Here is an 18,989-nt window from a genome sequence, read left to right as displayed (position 1 = left end):
ATAATGCTAATGGCAATTTGTCCAGAATTTTTTTCCTTTCAAACTTTCAACCTTATTTGTGCACAGTTAAAAAAAATGAATTTTTGAATTTGAGAGATATCAAAATTTTTAAAAATAGATTATAAAAAATATTGATATAAGTAATAAAAAATAATATAAAAATTAAAGAAGTAAATCAAAAAATTTTTTAAATAAGTAATATAAAAAATTCAAAAATTCGATTTAATATGATTTTTTAAAAAAATTGTATACAATTAATTTAAGAGTTATGATATATAAAATTTAATTTATTGTTGTTGCAATAGTATTTGAACTTTGAATACTTTTGTTAAAAAGATTCTAGAATCGGTTTCTTAGACCATTAGACTAACAACTAGAACATGGAGAAGGGGAAAAAAAAGAGTTAATTGGCCAGTTTTCTTCAGATTTCAGGGTGGGTAAACGTGAATTAACTGCCCTAACTGCCCCAACTGCCCCAGATGTAATTGTAGTTAAGGTTCTTAAATACATCGTTCTTGGACCTTTTCAAAGGACTTTGCCAATTGTTTAAGCATTTATTTTAATCAATGATGACGTTGACTTGATTGACTCCTAAGATTTTTTTAGGAGATTATCACATACATTTTCAAGTCTATAGCTTTTCTGGTATAGTTTAGTTCATGGCAATGAAGTATAGATTTTACAAGTGGAAAACCAAGGAAAGAATAAGGATACCATGATCTTTAATGTATGCTAAACGGCCCTTTGAAACCAACTGAAGATGGTGAGAGATTATTACTTCTAAATAAGTTTGAAAAAGAATGCAAAATCAAGTAATATTAAGCACCCAGAATATTACTGGAACATTAACAATTAATTGAAATTTAAAAGGTGATCTGTTACTCTTTTCTGTTAACCTGTTCCTCAGATGGCTTTGCACAACTTGCTCAAATATTCTTGTATATTTTGATTGAAATCTTTATCATCATGGAGTTAGTTCCAGACGCAGAATCAAAATATGAAGCTTGCGAACCTAGAAGCTGTAGTAGTAGTAGTAGTGGTGGTGGTGGTGGTGGTGGTGGTCTAGATATAAGCTATCCTTCATATATTTACGGTGTTGGACTAGAGTAGAGTATTGTGGTCATCCAGGCTTTGAAATTGGTTGTGAAGATGGTAAACCTATCTATAAAACCTCCAGTGGTCGCTTTCTAATTCAAAGCATCTCTTAAGAGAATCAGACTGGTGAATTTAGAGGTGATCAGCACTACTTGCTTTCCTCCTCTTAAGAATTTCATCTTTGATCGATCTTCTCTTGATTTCAGTCCCTATCATGCCTATCTCTTTTTCTTTATAACTGCATAAACTCCTTCTCAGTTAATTATAAAAAAGTTAGGATCAAACGTGCCTCGAGTGCGATGTATAATTTTTATGTTGCTTAGTCCATGGGGATGAGGACTTGAATTGGGACAGAAGAGCCTGCGACCATTTAATTGCTTTACCTGTTCAGTTTGAAAGAGAAAACAATCAAACAATAAGTATCGACTACATAAAGGTTACCTCAGAAGCCTGCGGTGTCACATCTAGGATCTAGCTAAATTATTGTTCTTTCTATTAAACTCTTGCATATCTAGATTTGCCAATGTCTATGTTAAGGAATTCAAGTGGTACAAGCAATGCAGCGCTGCAGTGTCCCTGAATGAAACATACTTGATGTCTAGAGTGTGCTTAGCTAGAGAAATCAATTCAATCATACTATCAGTTCTTTCTTGTTTTGAATATTTTTTATTGAGATTCAGAGAAGAGAAAAAACCACCTTAGAAAAGCAAACGTTCTTTGAACTCGGCCTTTCCTTCTTAGCTTTAAGCCATGTCAGAATGGAGAAATTTTCAAACCAACTTTTAGCCATTGACAAGTAGGCTGAAATTATTGAGGTAGACATCACTTTAATTTTCAAAATTCTCGGTCTTAGCTTTGAATTCTACTCCGTCAATGGGTGCTACATTAGATTTGATACTGCCTGTGGAAAATAAAAGGAGGATCCATGTGGGATGAAGGAGAAGCAACGGCTCCTGAAAACTGCGCCGAAAATCATGATTAAACTAGTTGTTGATGACGACCAAACCACCATTGATTGCACTCATTAAAACGCTTCTTTTTTTTTTTCTTATTTTCTCTACCCCGATCCCTATTTCCCTCTCAATGACCAACCATGAAAAAGTAGGAAATTCGCTGTGCCCTGACCTTTGAGAAATGATCATTTCATTTACACAAGGTAGACTTGGGTGCAATCTGAATTTTCCCCCTTTTCCCGCCTCATGGATTCATTCTACTTTTCTCTTTCACGCCATTTATCTTTTAACTTTTTCATCAACCGTCCAAATAAATTCAGGACAACATTTTTTCTGTTCTATCTCATAAAGCGAAAGACTTTGAAATCTTTTACTTAACTATCATCTTTAATTTACTTTCCTAGACGTTTCAAACGAGCTGCAGCCTCCAATTTCTTGGATGCCAGAAATATCAATTTTGACTTGTAGGTATTCAAAGAAGTTGAGGAGATTGACAGGGTTTTACACGAGCGTCACACCCCGACCAATTAAAAAGACATCCCAATGCACATCACATTGTTTAATTCAAGTGGATACTGTACTTTTCTTGTCTTCTTTGAACCCCTTTTTGTCAATTCTTTTGTCTCATATTCTTAGTCTATTAATGTTTTAATCGAAAACTAGTATATGAACCTCTAGGTGCTAGAGGTTTTTTAAGATTCAAAAGATAAAATAGACTTTTTTTTCTTATTAATAAGTTAGCAAACAATTAGGGATATTTTAAACCTTTCAACCGAACCGACGTGTCATACTAACCTGAATTTACGAGTCCATGTCAGCTTAATTACCTTATTAAGACCATGTGTGGGACCCCTAAAACATTGATTTCGCATACCTTGAGTGAAGAGTCAATTGCCAAGTCAGTTTAGGCCTATCAAGTTACCTCTAACCCTTAAGGCTGGCCTTCGACAATTTAAACTGCATGTAATCCCCATCGTATAAGTATAAATGGCACCTCCTAGGTACCTTTCAACCATTTTACTTTTCCATACTTATTGCTTTCTCTTTTCCATTCTTTCCCTAGATCAATCACTGACTTAAGTATCGGCGCATAAATACTGATATCACCCTAACTTTTGTTGTTAATCACTCTTTTTCTCTATTGTGAATTTAGGGTTTTGCCTCTCATAGATAGCTTAGTACAAACATTTGACGTATTAGGTAAAGGCACTCTTCATGTAAGCCAAACTCTTCATGTGCCAAGCTAAACTTGCCACCTAGAAATAAAGCTATCGATAAAGGAGAAACAACTGTCACTACGACAAATACCTTACTCAACTAACTTAATCCAAATTGACCTGTAGTAGTATGCCTCATTATGGAGCAATTCCAAGTTTTGACCTAACAACTTCAATCTTTAAGATAAATGATCCAAAACCTTACCCCACCTTAAACTTGAAAGGCACCTAACCCAATCACCCCAAGAAACTCACATGTCCAAAAATTGTCAAGCTATGACAACATTGTAGCCTCATTCGGATCAGATGATGAGGAACAAACCACTTTAATGACCAACAATCTCAGACATACCTTAACACAAGCCACCACCCAAAAATCCAAACAAGCCACATTTGAGCTCTAATTGAATAAGGATCTAGAAGCTCAGATGTAAGCCATGGAAAAAGAATTGAAGAACAAGGCCATTGCCTTTGATAACGAGTTGAAATTCTTGAAAACTTCTCCTTTTATTGAGGAAATCGATCGAGCTATGCTACCAAAAGGGTTCAAGATGTTGACCTTAGAGAGATATGATAATACATTTGACCTTTTTTTATCATTTAGAGCTTTATTGGGCAATATGATGATGTAAGAAGCCAATGAAGCTCTAATGTGTAAGGGACTCGCCATTACATTTAAAAGGGTAACTTAATCATGGTACTTTAGTTTGGAACTGAGGTCCATCACTAATTTTAAATAGCTCAGCCATTCCTTCTTATCCAAATTCATTAATAGTTGACAAACAAAAAAAACTACATTAAGCTTAATATTGATCTACTAAGGTCGAAATAAATCCCTAAAAGAGTATGTCATGCATTTTAATGCTAAAGCTCTTTAGGTTAAAGATTTAAAATAGGCTGCAGCAGTTATCGCTTTAACCATTGGACTAAGTGACAAAAAGTATCACTTCAAGCTCACCTTCTCCTTAGAGCCACTAAATACTTTGGCCGATGTTCTACTCATCATTGAAAAATATGTCAATACTAAAGCTACATTAAAAAGTAGTTAAGGTGAGATAGGCTCATACTCCTCCTTAACTTGTGAAAAGCTAGAAATCTACAATCTCCATAAGGGAAAAGATTGGGATACCTTATGGCCAGAAGCCTAAGCCAATAGCAAAGCAATTACATTGCACTAAATTTCTTTTGATATAAGATTTTGATGCATATTGAAAGGGATCCCAAGCTCAGATGGTCAAAGCTATTAAGATAAAATATCTAAAAAGATCCTATAAAAAGATATACTTTTCATAAAGACTATGGCCACAACATTAATAACTACATCAACTTAAAGAATGAGGTTAAGAACTTGATCAGAAGAGGTCAATTAGGTAGGTTTATGAGTTGAAGAAGAAAGGGTTAAGGGATAAGAGATTTTAGAAGGAGAAATCAAGTAGAAAGGATAGGATAAAACTACAAAAACAAAAAAGAAAGAGATTGAGGGGGTGGTAATTTGAGAATTGAGCAAAAAGAGGATGAAAGGACTAATGTAGACAACAAGTCCACTGCATGCATTATAAATGTGATTATTAGGGGGACCTTTACATCAACCAAGAAAAAATTTAATCAAGGGATAGTAATGGCCATAAAATCCTCTACCAAGAATTAAAAAAGTTGGAAGGATGAACCGATCTCTTTTACCTCGAAAGATTTGAAAGAAATCTAGTTCTTACATGATATGCTATTGTAATCTAAGTTATGATTTACAATCATGTGATGAGGAAAATCCTATTCGATAGTGGAAGTTTTAATGTCCTATACTATGCCATGATGCTAAAGATGGGCATAACTGAGAAAATGTTGAAATCATTCAATGTCACATTGATCGATTTTAGAAATGAACAAGTACCTGTAAAAAGAACTACTAGGCTTTGATCTCATTGGGTATTAAGCCAAAGATTGTCACCTTGGTCATAGAATTCATAGTGGTAGATGTCCTCTTAGCTTATAATATGATATTAGGCTGACCTAACCAATCTATTATGAGAATTATTGGCTCAGCTATTCATTTAAAGATCAAGTTTCCTACATTAAAGAGGTTGGAGATGTTAGAAGAGACCAATCCATGGCGCGATAGTATTATGTGAAAACATGAAAGGTAATATTAGGAAGCAGATTGATAGTTTGACCAAAATCAATAAATCACAGAATAGTGAAAAGGTTAGGGTAAAGGTCAAGAAAGTTGGTGAAGTAAAGGAAAATAACTTAGGTAAAAAGCAAAAAAAAACTAAATAAAGAAAAGAATGGCGCTTTTAAATCGCTCTGAGCTCCCAAACTCAATACTTCTACATACATTTGGAATAAATTTAAAAAAAATTCATTCAAATAGCGTTTTGAAGCTGACATGTACTTATGTCAACTAAATCACGCTTTTAAGTTGGTTACATGAATAAAAAGCTACATTTTGTTCTGTTCATCATTTTACAATGTATTACTTTATTAACAAATCAACTAACTTCTACATCGAGATTCATTCTTCTTAAAAAAAAGTTCCAACCTAACTAAATAAAAAGAATTTATCGATCGATGACCTGAGTTCGATGTTGGCCAACCAAAACTAGTAGAAGACTTCATTTCTATGTCGTTCTATGAAAACAATATTGAAAAAAAAATGCAATTGAGACTAAGCTTGACCATAATGAACAAATAATTCAACTCTTGAGAAATAATGTCAACTTGTTGGCATAAGTTCCATCTTATATGCCCAGGATAGATCTTGTAGTAACGGTCGAAAGGTTACACATTGATCCGAACATGAAACTAATTTGGCAAAAGAATAAGATTTTTATGCCAAAAAGATAAAAACCAATACATAAAGAAGTCAATAAATTATTAAAGGTAGGCTTCATCAAGGAAGCATACTACCCTGAATGGATTACCAATGTTGTCATGGTGAAAAAGCACAGTGCAAAATGGAAAATAAGCATGGATTTCATTGACCTCAATAAAAGTATGCCCGAAAGATAGCTTTCTTCTGCCAAGCATAGATCGACTAGTGGATGACAGTGTCGAGAATGGCTTGCTCAATTTTATAGATACTTATTCAAGCTATAAATAAATTAAAATGTTGAAAGAAGACGAAGAGAAAATATCATTTGTGACTAAGAAAGTTTTGTATTATTGTAAAGTGATGGCTTTTGGCCTAAAGAATACAAGAGCGATATATCAAAGTAAGTCAACAAAGTATTTAATGATCAAATTGATTGAACGTCAAGGTATAATCGACAACATAATTATTAAAAGCAAAAGTTTAGCCAAACACTTGAAAGATCTAAATGAGACTTTCAATACACATTCAGAAAGAACAACATAAGGCTTGATTCGAGCAAATAAGCTTTTGATGTCACATCGATCAAGTTTTTCAACTACGTGATAAACCAGAGGGGGTAAAGCTAAACTTTGAGAAAGTTCAAGCTATCATAGATATGAATGTACCAACCTTAGTAAAAGAAGTACATAGATTAATTGAAAGAATTGCTACTTTAAGTATATTTACATCAAGATCAGCTACTCGGTGCCTACCATTTTTTTAAATTTTCAAAAAAATCTCGGATTTCATATGGACACCTTAGTGGTAGAAAACCTTTGAAAGGTTCAAACAATTTATTTCATCTCTTGCTATATTGTCCAAACTAAGGCCCGATGAGGTATTATATCATTATATTAACTACAGATCAGGCTGTTAGCTCAGTGCTAATTTGAAAAGAAAAAAAGAGACAAAAGTTAATGTATTTTGTGAACTCAGTACTAATAGGGTTTGAAATGAACTACAAAAAAATAGAGAGACTAGCTTATATTGTTGTCATTTCAACTAGAAAGCTTATATCATACTTCCAATCCCAAAAAATAAATGTCTTGATTGACCAACTACTAAGGCAAATTTTACAAAAGCTCGATATTCAAAAAGACAAACAAAATGGATGATAGAGCTCAATGAATACAATCTAAATTTTTTACCTAGATTAGCACTAAAATAATAAGTGCTAGCAAACTTTATAGTCTAATGCACCTCGACAAATATTGAGGAATAGTTTAAAGAGGTCAATGAATGGAGAAAAAAGAAGCACAAAAACTTTTTGTTAATGAGTAGGTCATAAACCAAAAGAGTGAGGTAAGCTTAATTAGCCCAAAAAATATGCAGTTTCAATATTCCTTAAAGTTTAGGTTCAAAGCCTCAAATAATAAGGTTGAATATGAAACGTTGATTGCTGACCTAAGGCTAACAGCCAACCTGAATGTAGAAAACTTTTTATGCACAGTGATTTTCAATTAGTCGTCAGCCAAGTAAATGAAAATTTTGAGGCTCGAGAAGAAGGAATAAAGAAATAACTCGATAAAGCATTGACATATATAGTTGTATTCTTGAAGGTTAAAGTAAGTAAGATATCGAAGTTAGAAAATACGTTGGCTAATTCATTATCCAAACTAGCATCTGGGATAACAACAGATAGCTGGAATTATTTATTGGTGAAAGAGTTAAAAATGGAGTATTAATGAAAAAGAGCTCAACCAGATTAAAGAAAAAAATCATGGATTATTGTAACTAGAACCAATATGATGATTGGTGAGCTACCTGAAGATAAAGTACAAGCTAAAGCTCTAGTAAGAAAAGTTCATCGATACATCATTAATGAAAATTTGTGTAGGAAATCTTTTAGTTTGCCTTACTTAAGATGTATGGACAAAAAGATGACAAATTATGACAAAAAAATCTATGAAGAATATGTGCAATCACACCAAAACTCAGCCATTGGCTTAGAAGGTGCTCATATAGGGATATTATTGGCTGACCATAAAAAAAAAGTGATCAAACTAGTGAAAAAGATGTTATAAATTCCAAAAGTTTGCTCATTTATAGCATCTCCCATCTATTGAGCTCATTCTCATAATTAGCTTATGGCCATTCATGCAATGAAAAATTGACATCCTCATTCATTTCACACCAGCCACAAGACAAAGGAGATTTGTGCTAGAAATCATTGATTATTTTATCATGTGACTTAAGACTGAAGCACTAGCTACTACGATTGAGTCTCAAGTCTAGAAATTTGTCTAAAATAACATTATGGGCCGATTTGGCTTATGTAAGGGCATAGTAACGGACAATGAGAGATAATTTGATAATCCAAAGTTCAAAAATGGTGTTACAACCTTAACATTGATCTGAGATTCACCTCGGTTGCATATCTCTAGTTCGATGGTTAGGCTAAGGTCACTAATAAAACTATACTTGAGGCTTTTAAGAAAAGGTTTGATGAAGTAAAGGGCAAATGGGCCAATGAGCTTCTTAAAGTATTCTAAACCCCTAGGACAACAACCAAGTCTTTACAAAGGAAACTTCTTTCAATTTGGCTTTTGGAACAAAGAATGTGGTACTTATAGAGATTAGCCTCCCTAGTCTTTGAGTAGAGCTTGGGTTTGAAAAGAGGAGCGAAAAGGCCCTTAAGGCTAATTTAGATTTAACTAAAGAGTAAAGAGATATAGGTCTGACAAAAATAGCAACCTATCAACAAAGCATTTTCAATTTTTACAATAAGAGAATTTAGCGAAATAACATAAAAAAGGGATATCTAGTGCTAAAAAAAGTGAAAGCTTCAAAGTTGAAGACTGAGGTGAAAAATTAGCCTCAAACTGGGAGGTCCCTTACATAGTTAAAGATGTCAACAATTATGAAATGTATAGGTTATAAAATCTAAATGGAAATCCCATTTCGAGGATATGGAATGTGGACAAGTTAAAAATTTCTTATCAATATAAGCTTTAGAATCGAGCTCATACTTGTAATTTGGAAGTTTATTGCATAGTTGAAGTTTTGGGCTAAATAAAAGCTTAAAGACTTTATATATCTACCTATTATGTATGGAGCTTGAGGTGATAACGTCATGTGAATGATCAAAAGAACCGAAATTCAAACTTAGACACAAATTGATCTTGCACTTTGTATTAAAATCTAAATTTTCATAACCAAATTGCTCGAGCTATTATCAAAGGATTGAGCTGATACATAAGGAATTATTTAGATTAGAGTATGAAGTACTTTATCCAGATCAACTAAATTCTTGAGATCGATCTACTTCCTCGAAAATCATTTGGATTTTAATTAATATTTCAAGTTAAAAATTGAGCTCAAATTTATTATCAAGTTAAAATAAAGTCTGAACTCATTCCAAATTCTTATTCATTTGTTTGTTCGTACCTTTTGAATACCAAGCTAAGATTAAGAAATTATTTGCACTTCATATTGAAAAGACAAACTACAAAATAAACAATAGGGAAACTGAGTGAACAGTTGTGCAAAAAATGATTCTATTCATAAAAATATATATGTACAAAGTTAAAACAAAAATTAAAAAAAAAAAAGAAAAACTATTTTAAGCCCCATTCTCATGCTGCTTCTTAAAAGTTGGTGTTTAGGGTTCTTGACTTAAGCTTTTACGTTAGGTTCCCCACTTTATGAGACCTCAACTTTAGCCTCAAAGGCAGCATTTATAATTGCTTTAATCTCTAAGTCCTCTTCATTTGGGGTAGCTTTAGTAGGTGCCATAACCTACTAGGACCTCAGGTTGTTAATGCTGATCAAGGATAAATCCAAATCAACATTAGGGAACTTCAACACCTTCAATGCTAAGTCAAAGAAGTCAAAGACTTGGTCTTGAGAAAAGTTCATTTGCATATTATAGAACTAGTCGAACATAAAGAGGTTCTGCACAGCTTGTTCCTTAACCTTTTTTATATATTTAAGCTCCTTCTTCAACCTCTCCACCTCAGCCAATGCCTCAATTAGCTTGAGGTTAGATTGTTGCTATAAGGACTCAATTACGACTTTTTGGACTAACATGTCCTTAAGCCTTTGAGTCAAGTCATTGACCTTTTTATGGAACTTATCATTAGTTTTACTAAACTTGGTGTTGAAGGCTTTGAGTTTTTTCGTCATCTCTATGAGAGTAGTAAGGTTTGGACATAGGTCTTGATGTCCTCTGTGATCTTAAAGTAATAGGTCAAAGCTTGGTACCAATACATCAGGCTTTACCTTACGCTTTGGGAATGAAGGTTAAGAGTTGATCAAAAATTAAAAAAGAAAAATCCAAGCTTAGTGATAGGAAATAATTTAAACCAAAAAGGAAATTTTTGAATTGAACTTGAGGATATGAATACCTTTCTTAGATAGGGTAACTCAAGTGATCTTCTTCACTACTATGGGATCCTCATAGGTGTTTTTTAAGGACTCAAACTCCATACTGATCACCATTTTCTCTGAGGTGGGTTGAAGTTCAACCATAGGCTTCAAATAAAAAGCTTCAGTTATCAGCCTCTTTTTAAGCCTTTGAGCCACACTATTCTATTTCATTTTCCAAAGTGTGACGAGGTTTTTGCCATTGACCTGGCCTTGCTGAGAAGGTAATGGATCGATTATTTTAATACCTCTTGAAGGGGCATTGAGTTGAGGTAAGCTTGTACCCCTTCATCTGATTTTAGGAGGCTAAACAAAACGGGACATGTCAAAAGCTCCACCTCAACCAGCCATATCTATAAAAAAAGAACCAAACTAAGAGTTAAAACAAAATTAAGAAAGACAAGCTCAATGTAAAGTTACCTGATACTTACTCTAGTATTTGACCTCCTTAAGAATGCTAGGGGAGGTTTACTCATAAGCATTAATTATTAACTTTCCCTCTTAGAGAAATTCTATTATTGTGTCCTGAGCACCTAGCTCATCATTACTTAAGGGGTTGACCTGGGCTTTTTCGAAAATGCCTAGCCTATTATTTATTTTTCAGTGTCCTTTAACTTTTTCTATACATAAAAGAAGACTTTTTAACTTTTTATAGAGCTCAGGCAGTTAACAAAAATCTTATTCACAAGATGAGTTGTCACATAAAATTAGCTTTGATCATGTGGATACTTATTCATTGTAAAAAGTTTCCTAAATAGAAGGATGGTGTGAACTAAACCTAGCTCTCTACAAAGAATAATAAAACTTATTATAGACCAAAAAGAATTTGGGTGAGCTAAGTAATAGTTAGATTGTAAAATAAAAAAAGCTTAACAATAATTAAATGTAAAGGAAACCTAAGACCGGCCACTATAAACTCTTAATACACCTAAATTTTATCAGTGTCTAAGGGTATGGTGATCTAATCATAGAAGATCAGCATTATTATATTGTATCCATTTGCAAGAAAGTCAAACTTGACCTTTATCATAGAAACGTAATGAATCAAGCACAAGTTAGAGCAGTATTTGGGTTATAAGTTAAAGCAATCTTTGGGTTGAACCTTGCCTTTCAAGCTCTTTATCACTTTTTTCAAGGTTATGTTTAAGGGATATGGGGAGGTCTTCATCATCGTCTTTGGCAACCTCTGTTTCTTTTTCATTTTCATCCATCTCCTTAACATGGTCAGACCTTTCCACCTACTTAAAGCTTTAAGCCTACTCGGTTCCAGAAGCCTTATTGCTCATTTGCTTGATTTTTGCAAAGGGAAGAAACCCCTGAGTTGGAACAGGGGCAAGGACCTCTACTATGTTAAAGAAAAAAGAAGTTGAAGATAAGTTAGAAGGTTTTTCAGACTTAGAGGACAAGTTAAATTTAGACTTTGAGCTTGAATTATTAGATTGTTGAGAAAAAGAAGAAAGGTGAAAGGGATAAAGATTATCAAAAGGGAGCAGAGAAAGAGAAATAAAGGTCAATAAGAGGAGCTGAATTGACCATAGCAATTGGCACTAGAGGTTCTGAAAGTTGAAATCGATTACGATAAGGAGCTCATTCATCCTATAATAAACCATTTCTCTATTTACTTAAACATTGTCCTCGATCTACTATTTGTCCTCAACAAACATCGAACTTAATCAATAAGCAATTTGACTATAATCTTTTCCAACTATGATGAAGGGAACCTAATCATCCTAATAAAAAGCTTTACGGTTGAGTTGACCTCCCCTTACTTTTACCTTAAAATTATCAGACATGTTAGAAGCAAAAGACAAAATGAAAGGGAAAAGAAACGTACCAAAGAGTTTGAAAGTAAAAAGGTCAAATGAAATAAGGATAAAAAAATTGAAAGTCAATTAAATCCAGTTAGCTCGAAATGTATAAATTTGTGATGTGAGATACTAAGGCCTAGAAGGCCTATTATATAACCACCTTAAAGATCAAATAGACATCTTAAATTAAATCACATCATCATAACGATTATCAATAATGATCTTTCGTATTCTTAGCCCTCACATACTTAACTGCCATATTTTCTCTCTTTAAATACAGATTCAAATGAATTTGTATAAAAGGCATATTGGTCATTCCAACGCCAATTCATCGTTCAAAGCAATGTGGAGCCTTGTCAGCTATACATCCATGGCACATCAAATCTCTCATAGCTCAAGACGAAATAAGTCATAAGTCTCATATCAGGTATCAAGATAATGAAATGACAAATGAATTGCAAATATCACAAAATGCAACGTCGGTCATACTAATCCATGTCGGCAATGCCACCGTAGACCTAATTAGTGTTACCCTAGTTTGCATTGACACTTGCCACTCACCACTTCAACCAAATAAGGTTAGAATACCCATTAAATGAAAATTTTTCAAAGCCCAGGCTCAATCAACAACTCGATCCTACCGAGGATAAGTCAAATCGGTTTAATCTATAAACATTAGTCTAACACCTCAGACTGCTCATAAGGAAACAAAATGTTAGAGGTATTTTTATGTCCAAAAGGGAAAATGGACTTTTCCCTTTATTAGTATAAATCAACAAAAAATCAAGGGTATTTTAGACTTTTTTGCTAAGTTAACTTGTCAGACCGACCTAAATTCATGGGTTCATGTCAACTTAGCCACATCATCAAGTCCATGCATGGGACCCAAGGTGTTAATTTGGTACTCCCTAAGTGGAGAGTGAACTGTTAGATTAGTTCGGCCCTATCAGGTCATCCCTAACCCTTAAGGCTAACCTTGGGAAGTCTAGGCTACTTGTAACCCCACCTTATAGGTATAAATAGCTCTTCTCAAGTACCTTTCAACCATCATGCTTTTCTATACTTATTGCTTTCTCCTTCCCATTCCTTTCCTAGAACGACCACTAACTTGAGCATAAGCATAAAAGTTGGGACCGCTCTTAGCTTTGTTGTTAATCACTCTTTCTCTATTATGATTTCAGGGTTTTTCCTCCCACAGTCAACTTGACACAAACAGCAAAATCAAGAGATATAGGTTAGTTTAGTTATTATTAGATCTCAAGTGAGGGAATTTGGCTTTGTTTCGGTTCTCCATCTGGGATCTTCGAATGGGTGCGACAATCTTCTTGATTTTGGTTATTCTCTAGCAATGCTTGCTACTTCACTCAGCTCAAGAAGAAGATAGAAACCGCCACTGCCCTGATTGCGCTGTCTTCCTTAGCGGAAATCTTGGTGAAATTAAATTCCCCTACACTTAAAGGATCCCCCCGAGTGTGGGTTGTTTGTAGTTGACGGTTGTGAGCAAAACAACCAGACGGTCCAGCTAGAACAGGGAGGACGATTGTATCGACTTGAAACAATCTCCTAAGTTGACACCATTACCATTTATGACGACGTGCTTGCGAAGCAGTTAAAGACCGAGGATTGTCTATCCTTGAACAATTTGAGTTTTCCGAATCTTCCATATGTCAACTTTGAAACAGGTTCCCGAATCGGTTCCGACCTAACCTTGTGTAAATGCAATAGCACTTTGAATACCAGCTTTCCAAAAGAATTCGGCCAAACAGTCTGCAAGAATTACACTATATACTATAGTCAACCGGAGAGAACGCCAAAGCCACCAAACAACAATAAAAATGATTAGATTGCCAAGCCTTTGTATTGTCCAATTATTCACCTCCCTTTTATCAATCCTCCACCTGACAAGAATCCACCGAAGAAAAACTCGCAACATACCAATCACTTGTTTAAATTATTAACTCCCAATGTATCTACCAAAGTTCATATATCCTCTCAATGTCTGAAGTATCATTTTAGAGGCGGTCGATGTCCAGTTAGCAAGCACTGTAGCAAAGGTATGTGCATACGAACCTTCTATAATATTTCTTTTTTGGATTACAAGGTATCCTGCTTTTTCTTTATAGCACATCATGCAACAAAAGATAATTAATAGATTTGATAATTCATATATTTATATTATATCTGTTCTGAATAAAATATGAAAATTATTATCACAATTTATATGAATATATCAAATATGAAACATATTTTTTAATTTTATTAAATTTATATATAAATTTTATTATTTCTTTTGAAATTTTTTATATCATTTTTTTGTCATATAATATTATCATGATTAAAATTGTCAGATCTAGTAATAAGATCCACAAACTAATTTCTTGCATTGAAATGTCTAAACAACATAATCGAACAGTAATGACTTATCATAGACATAGTGCACCCGCCCCCTTTTTTTCCGTGTAAAAACTGACTTTGTACTTTGTAACTACAAATGCAGGGAAGAAAAAGTTGGGATTGAAGCTGGGACTTGGTAAATCTCTCGCTTTCTAGCAACTCAAGTTATCAAGTCTGTTTCAGTAAAATATTTTTAAAAAATTAATGTGCTTGCTTATTATGCTCTCTGTAGGAATTGGATGCTCAGTCACTCTAATAATACTAAGGTTGTCCATCTATGTATTCGGACGTCGATACAAACAAAATTATGCTTCATCAAACTTTCTCAGAGGAAAAGCTACATCCGTTCCCTCTTCAAAATCAGACCTAGAAAGCAGTAGTACTGTCAGCTTTGGGCTCCTCATTTTCTCCTATAGTGAACCTGTGGAAGCCACAAATAATTTTGACGATCAGAAAGAACTTGGAGATGGAGGATTTGGGACTGTATACAATGGTAAGTGAATAAACTGCACGTACTTTACCATTACGAGATCACCTGTATAAATGAGACAGCTGCTTGCGAGCAGCCGTATAAATAGCTGCAAATAATTAAAGGATAAATTAACACAATGATAACTCAATTATGTTCATGTCTTTAAAGTATCGCTAAATTATTAAAAATTTTTATTTAATCATTAAAATTTAAATAAATATTTTTTTATACGATCATTAGATTCTTGTGATATTTTGATGTGAGAATGATACGTCAAGTGTTAGATGTCACATGACATTATCACATCAATAAATTTTTTTTAATTTATATTATCATATGAACAATATCATATAAGATGATGTGAGAATACAATATCACATCTAAAAATTGATATGATATTATCATGTCAAAACGTTGTTAAAAACTATCAATTAGGTGACAAAAAAATCTTTACTCAAATTTTAATAATTAAGCGAGCATTTCAAAATATTATCATATTTGAACGATTAATGTATATTTTATCCCCAGCTAAAGGCTTTATTGATGGAAATTCTCTTTGTTTTGAATTAGGGAAACTCCGAATGGGCGAGAAGTTGCAATCAAGCGACTATACCAACCCAATTATAGACGGTTAGAACAATTCGTTAACGAAGTTGAAATCTTAGCCCGCTTGCGCCACAAAAATCTGGTCTCTCTCTATGGTTGCACGTCACGCCGGAGCCGGGAACTTCTCCTTGTTTATGAATTCATTCCAAATGGCACCGTTGCTGATCATCTCCATGGTGATCGTGCACCATCCTGTTCACTCACATGGCCCATTCGCATGAGCATTGCCATAGAAACTGCAAGTGCATTAGCTTATCTCCACGCGTCTCACATCATACACCATGATGTTAAAACTAACAACATTCTCCTGGATAATAATTTTTCTGTCAAAGTGGCAGATTTTGGGCTTTCTCGGTTGTTCCCCAACGACGTCACCCACATCTCAACTGCTCCCCAAGGGACCCCAGGCTATGTTGACCCAGAATATCACCAATTTTACCAGCTTACCGAAAAGAGTGATGTCTATAGCTTTGGAGTTGTTCTCATTGAACTCATATCGTCAATGCCTGCTGTTGATATCAACAGGCATAGGAATGACATTAATTTGGCTAATTTAGCAATAAGTAAGATTCAAAAGCGTGCATTTGACGAGTTGATTAACCCTAATCTTGGGTATAATTCAGATGCAGAAGTTACAAGGATGACAATTTCAGTTGCAGAGCTGGCTTTTCGATGCTTGCAACAAGAGAAAGAATTGCGCCCTTCAATGGAAGAGCTTTTGGAGGAACTACAGAGAATACATAGTGAAGATTACAAGTTGGAGAACGTTCAGGGGGAGGAACAAACTGATACTGAGGTGCCAAGGAGTGTACAGCCGCTTCCTTCACCACTAAAGAGCGATCAGATTGCTTTGTTGAAGAATATCCTGCTGCCACCTTCACCAGTTTCTTTGACAGATAAATGGGTTAGCCAGAGTGCTACACCTAATACCGGTGGATAAGTTTTTCGTTACGATCCTGCTTAAATTCGAGTCTCATTGCCAATTGCAAATAGAGGGTAAAACATTTTCACTGTTCTTATTTGCTTTTTCTCCAGGGAATGTACATATCGTAAATGGAGCCATCATTCTTATATATAATATTCGTATTTTCAGTCATGGATTAGGAATTTTTTTGTGTTCGTTTATTACAATGGGTGTCTGTTGAGTACTGAGTGTTAGATTGATATTGGGGTTGTGGCTGTGTATGGAGGAAAAACAGCAGTGGAATGGTTAGAGAATTAAAAAAGATACATTCACATAACAACTTTGAGGTTCAAATGAAAACATTCACATAACAATTTTAAGGTTCATATGAAAATTTTAAAGTGTTCAGAAAATTTTCCTTTAAAATTTTTTTAATCCTATTGTTACATTGGCATCCTTCCTTGCATACTCTGCACATCTTTTATCTGGCTTCCCTGCTCTTCCCACCTAATATTTCTTCAATTCCAAAAAGTTTAGAAGAACCAAAAGATCTCAAAAATGCATTATTGATCACGCAGTGAAGATTTTTTAAATGCAAAGTCAGTTGAAAACTATAACCAATGGCATGGATATTGATTCATCAAGATCATTGCTTGTGCAAACCTACAACAAATTTTACCACTAGTGATGCATTGAATAATATCACTAAATATTTATTTTTAGTCATTATATATATTTTGTAATAAAAAATTAAACGTTACGATATTCGTCATGTTTGCACCGTTACTAAAAGTCTAATATGACGACACCAAAATATCATCACCTATTGTGAATCTATCGTGACAATGAATTCAAACACCACCTTATGCTTTTTTTGTTTTTGTGATGTTAGTTTTTATCAGTTATTTATGAAAAAAAAATGTCATTAAAAGCTATAATCATCATAAAATAAATGATAAATTTTGATATATTAGTGACAAAAAGTAAATTGTCATAGTATTTGTGGCATAGTTATAGTTACCAATGATTATAAGATAATGTCAAACGTAATAATAAAATCAAACGTCCTCTTATACTTTTTTTTTTGTGATGTTAGTTTTTGTCAGTTATTTTTAAAAAAAAAAATTTCATTGAAGGTTATAATCGTCACAAAACAAATGATAAAATTTGATATATTAGCGATGAAAAATAAATTGTCAAAGTATCGGTAACACAATTAACATCACAAATGATTGTAAGATAACATCAAACATGACAATAAAATCATACGTCACCTTATGCTTTTTTTTTTTTGTGACATTACATTTCATCAGCTATATATGAAAAGAAAATGTCATTAAATGGTATAATCATCACAAAATATATGATAAAATATAATTTATTAGTGATGAAAGGTAAATTTTCACAATATGGGTGACACAATTAATGTCATTAAATCCTATATATAAAATAAAATCGTCACAATCATTTTTAAGAATAATCTTATTTAGTGTTCTTGCAAATCCATTAAATATTTGAATTGGCTTTTAAATGCAGTGCATTCTCTAAAGTCTATCTTAAATCATATAGAAATAATATCGTTTAAAAAACAAAAAGTATGAACCATGAAATAGGTAGCCATTGAAATATTGTCTTTAAGCTCTCAATCCAAATTTTGGGTTAAGGGTGATTGTATTGATAGTGAGTTTGTGTCACTTAAAGTTACAATAAATAATTAATAGCAAATATCAAAACAAACCATAATACATACAATAAGATCAAAACAAATATAAAAAACAAACTAATTCATTTTATGCATAGCAAATTTTTAAATGAAACCCTACCTTATATTGAAGAATAGGCCTTTTCAAGAAATTCTTCACAACTATGGAGGTTTTATATGATTGCAAACACAAGATGCCAAAGAGTTAAACCTCAACCGTGGATTCAACATAGCACAATAATGAGAACTTGAATAGCTAGCATGTTTATAAACCTCTAATATTTAATGGCTAGCATAGCTAGAAAGAATTATTACCAAAAAAAAAAAAAAAATCAACATAAATTAACAGATTATGCACACATAGACAAAGGTATATTCAAGTATATACCTAGAAATTAAGGGATAGACACTTAGATTCCAATGGCTGCTAAAGCATTTGTTATAGCTTCAATTTGAGCTTGAAAAAACCCCAAAAGTTGACTTATATTGCTGAAGTTCTTCTTTTATCTTTTTAAGACTTTATTCTAAGTTTGTAGCACTTGCATATGAGGTTTTAATAGTAGGTTTAAGCCTGTATCCAAGTCCTTTAATGTATCCTGACCTAATACCAAGCACTTTATTCAAT

General features: G+C 33.5%; 1 protein-coding gene across 1 annotated transcript; it reads left to right on the top strand.

Moving 5' to 3' along the window:
- The first annotated feature begins 12,729 nt into the window (after positions 1-12,729).
- Positions 12,730-16,949, top strand: LOC111287663 (LEAF RUST 10 DISEASE-RESISTANCE LOCUS RECEPTOR-LIKE PROTEIN KINASE-like 1.1). Its single transcript, XM_089760251.1, has 7 exons — positions 12,730-12,864; positions 13,468-13,520; positions 13,633-13,717; positions 14,130-14,340; positions 14,784-14,816; positions 14,913-15,177; positions 15,723-16,949. Exons 1-7 carry the CDS (start codon positions 12,730-12,732, stop codon positions 16,696-16,698), a joined length of 1,758 nt encoding a protein of 585 aa, XP_089616377.1. The 3' UTR covers positions 16,699-16,949.
- The last annotated feature ends 2,040 nt before the right edge of the window (positions 16,950-18,989 follow it).

The sequence above is a fragment of the Durio zibethinus genome, chromosome 4, assembly GCF_047325235.1.
Source record: "Durio zibethinus cultivar Kanyao isolate XHJ-2024 chromosome 4, ASM4732523v1, whole genome shotgun sequence".
In the NCBI taxonomy this organism is placed as follows: Eukaryota; Viridiplantae; Streptophyta; class Magnoliopsida; order Malvales; family Malvaceae; genus Durio; species Durio zibethinus.
Note: the sequence above shows the minus strand (reverse complement) of the source record. Positions and strands in the feature narration are given on the sequence as shown.

What these genes read in the sequence shown, in the direction of transcription:
- LOC111287663 (XM_089760251.1), top strand. Translation starts at nt 12,730, where the DNA reads ATGACAAATGAATTGCAAATATCACAAAATGCAACGTCGGTCATACTA. An exon ending in AGCAAAATCAAGAGATATAG is followed by an intron (nt 13,521 to 13,632) that starts GTTAGTTTAGTT and finishes GTTATTCTCTAG; the next exon opens with CAATGCTTGCTACTTCACTC. An exon ending in CTTCCTTAGCGGAAATCTTG is followed by an intron (nt 13,718 to 14,129) that starts GTGAAATTAAAT and finishes AAAAATGATTAG; the next exon opens with ATTGCCAAGCCTTTGTATTG.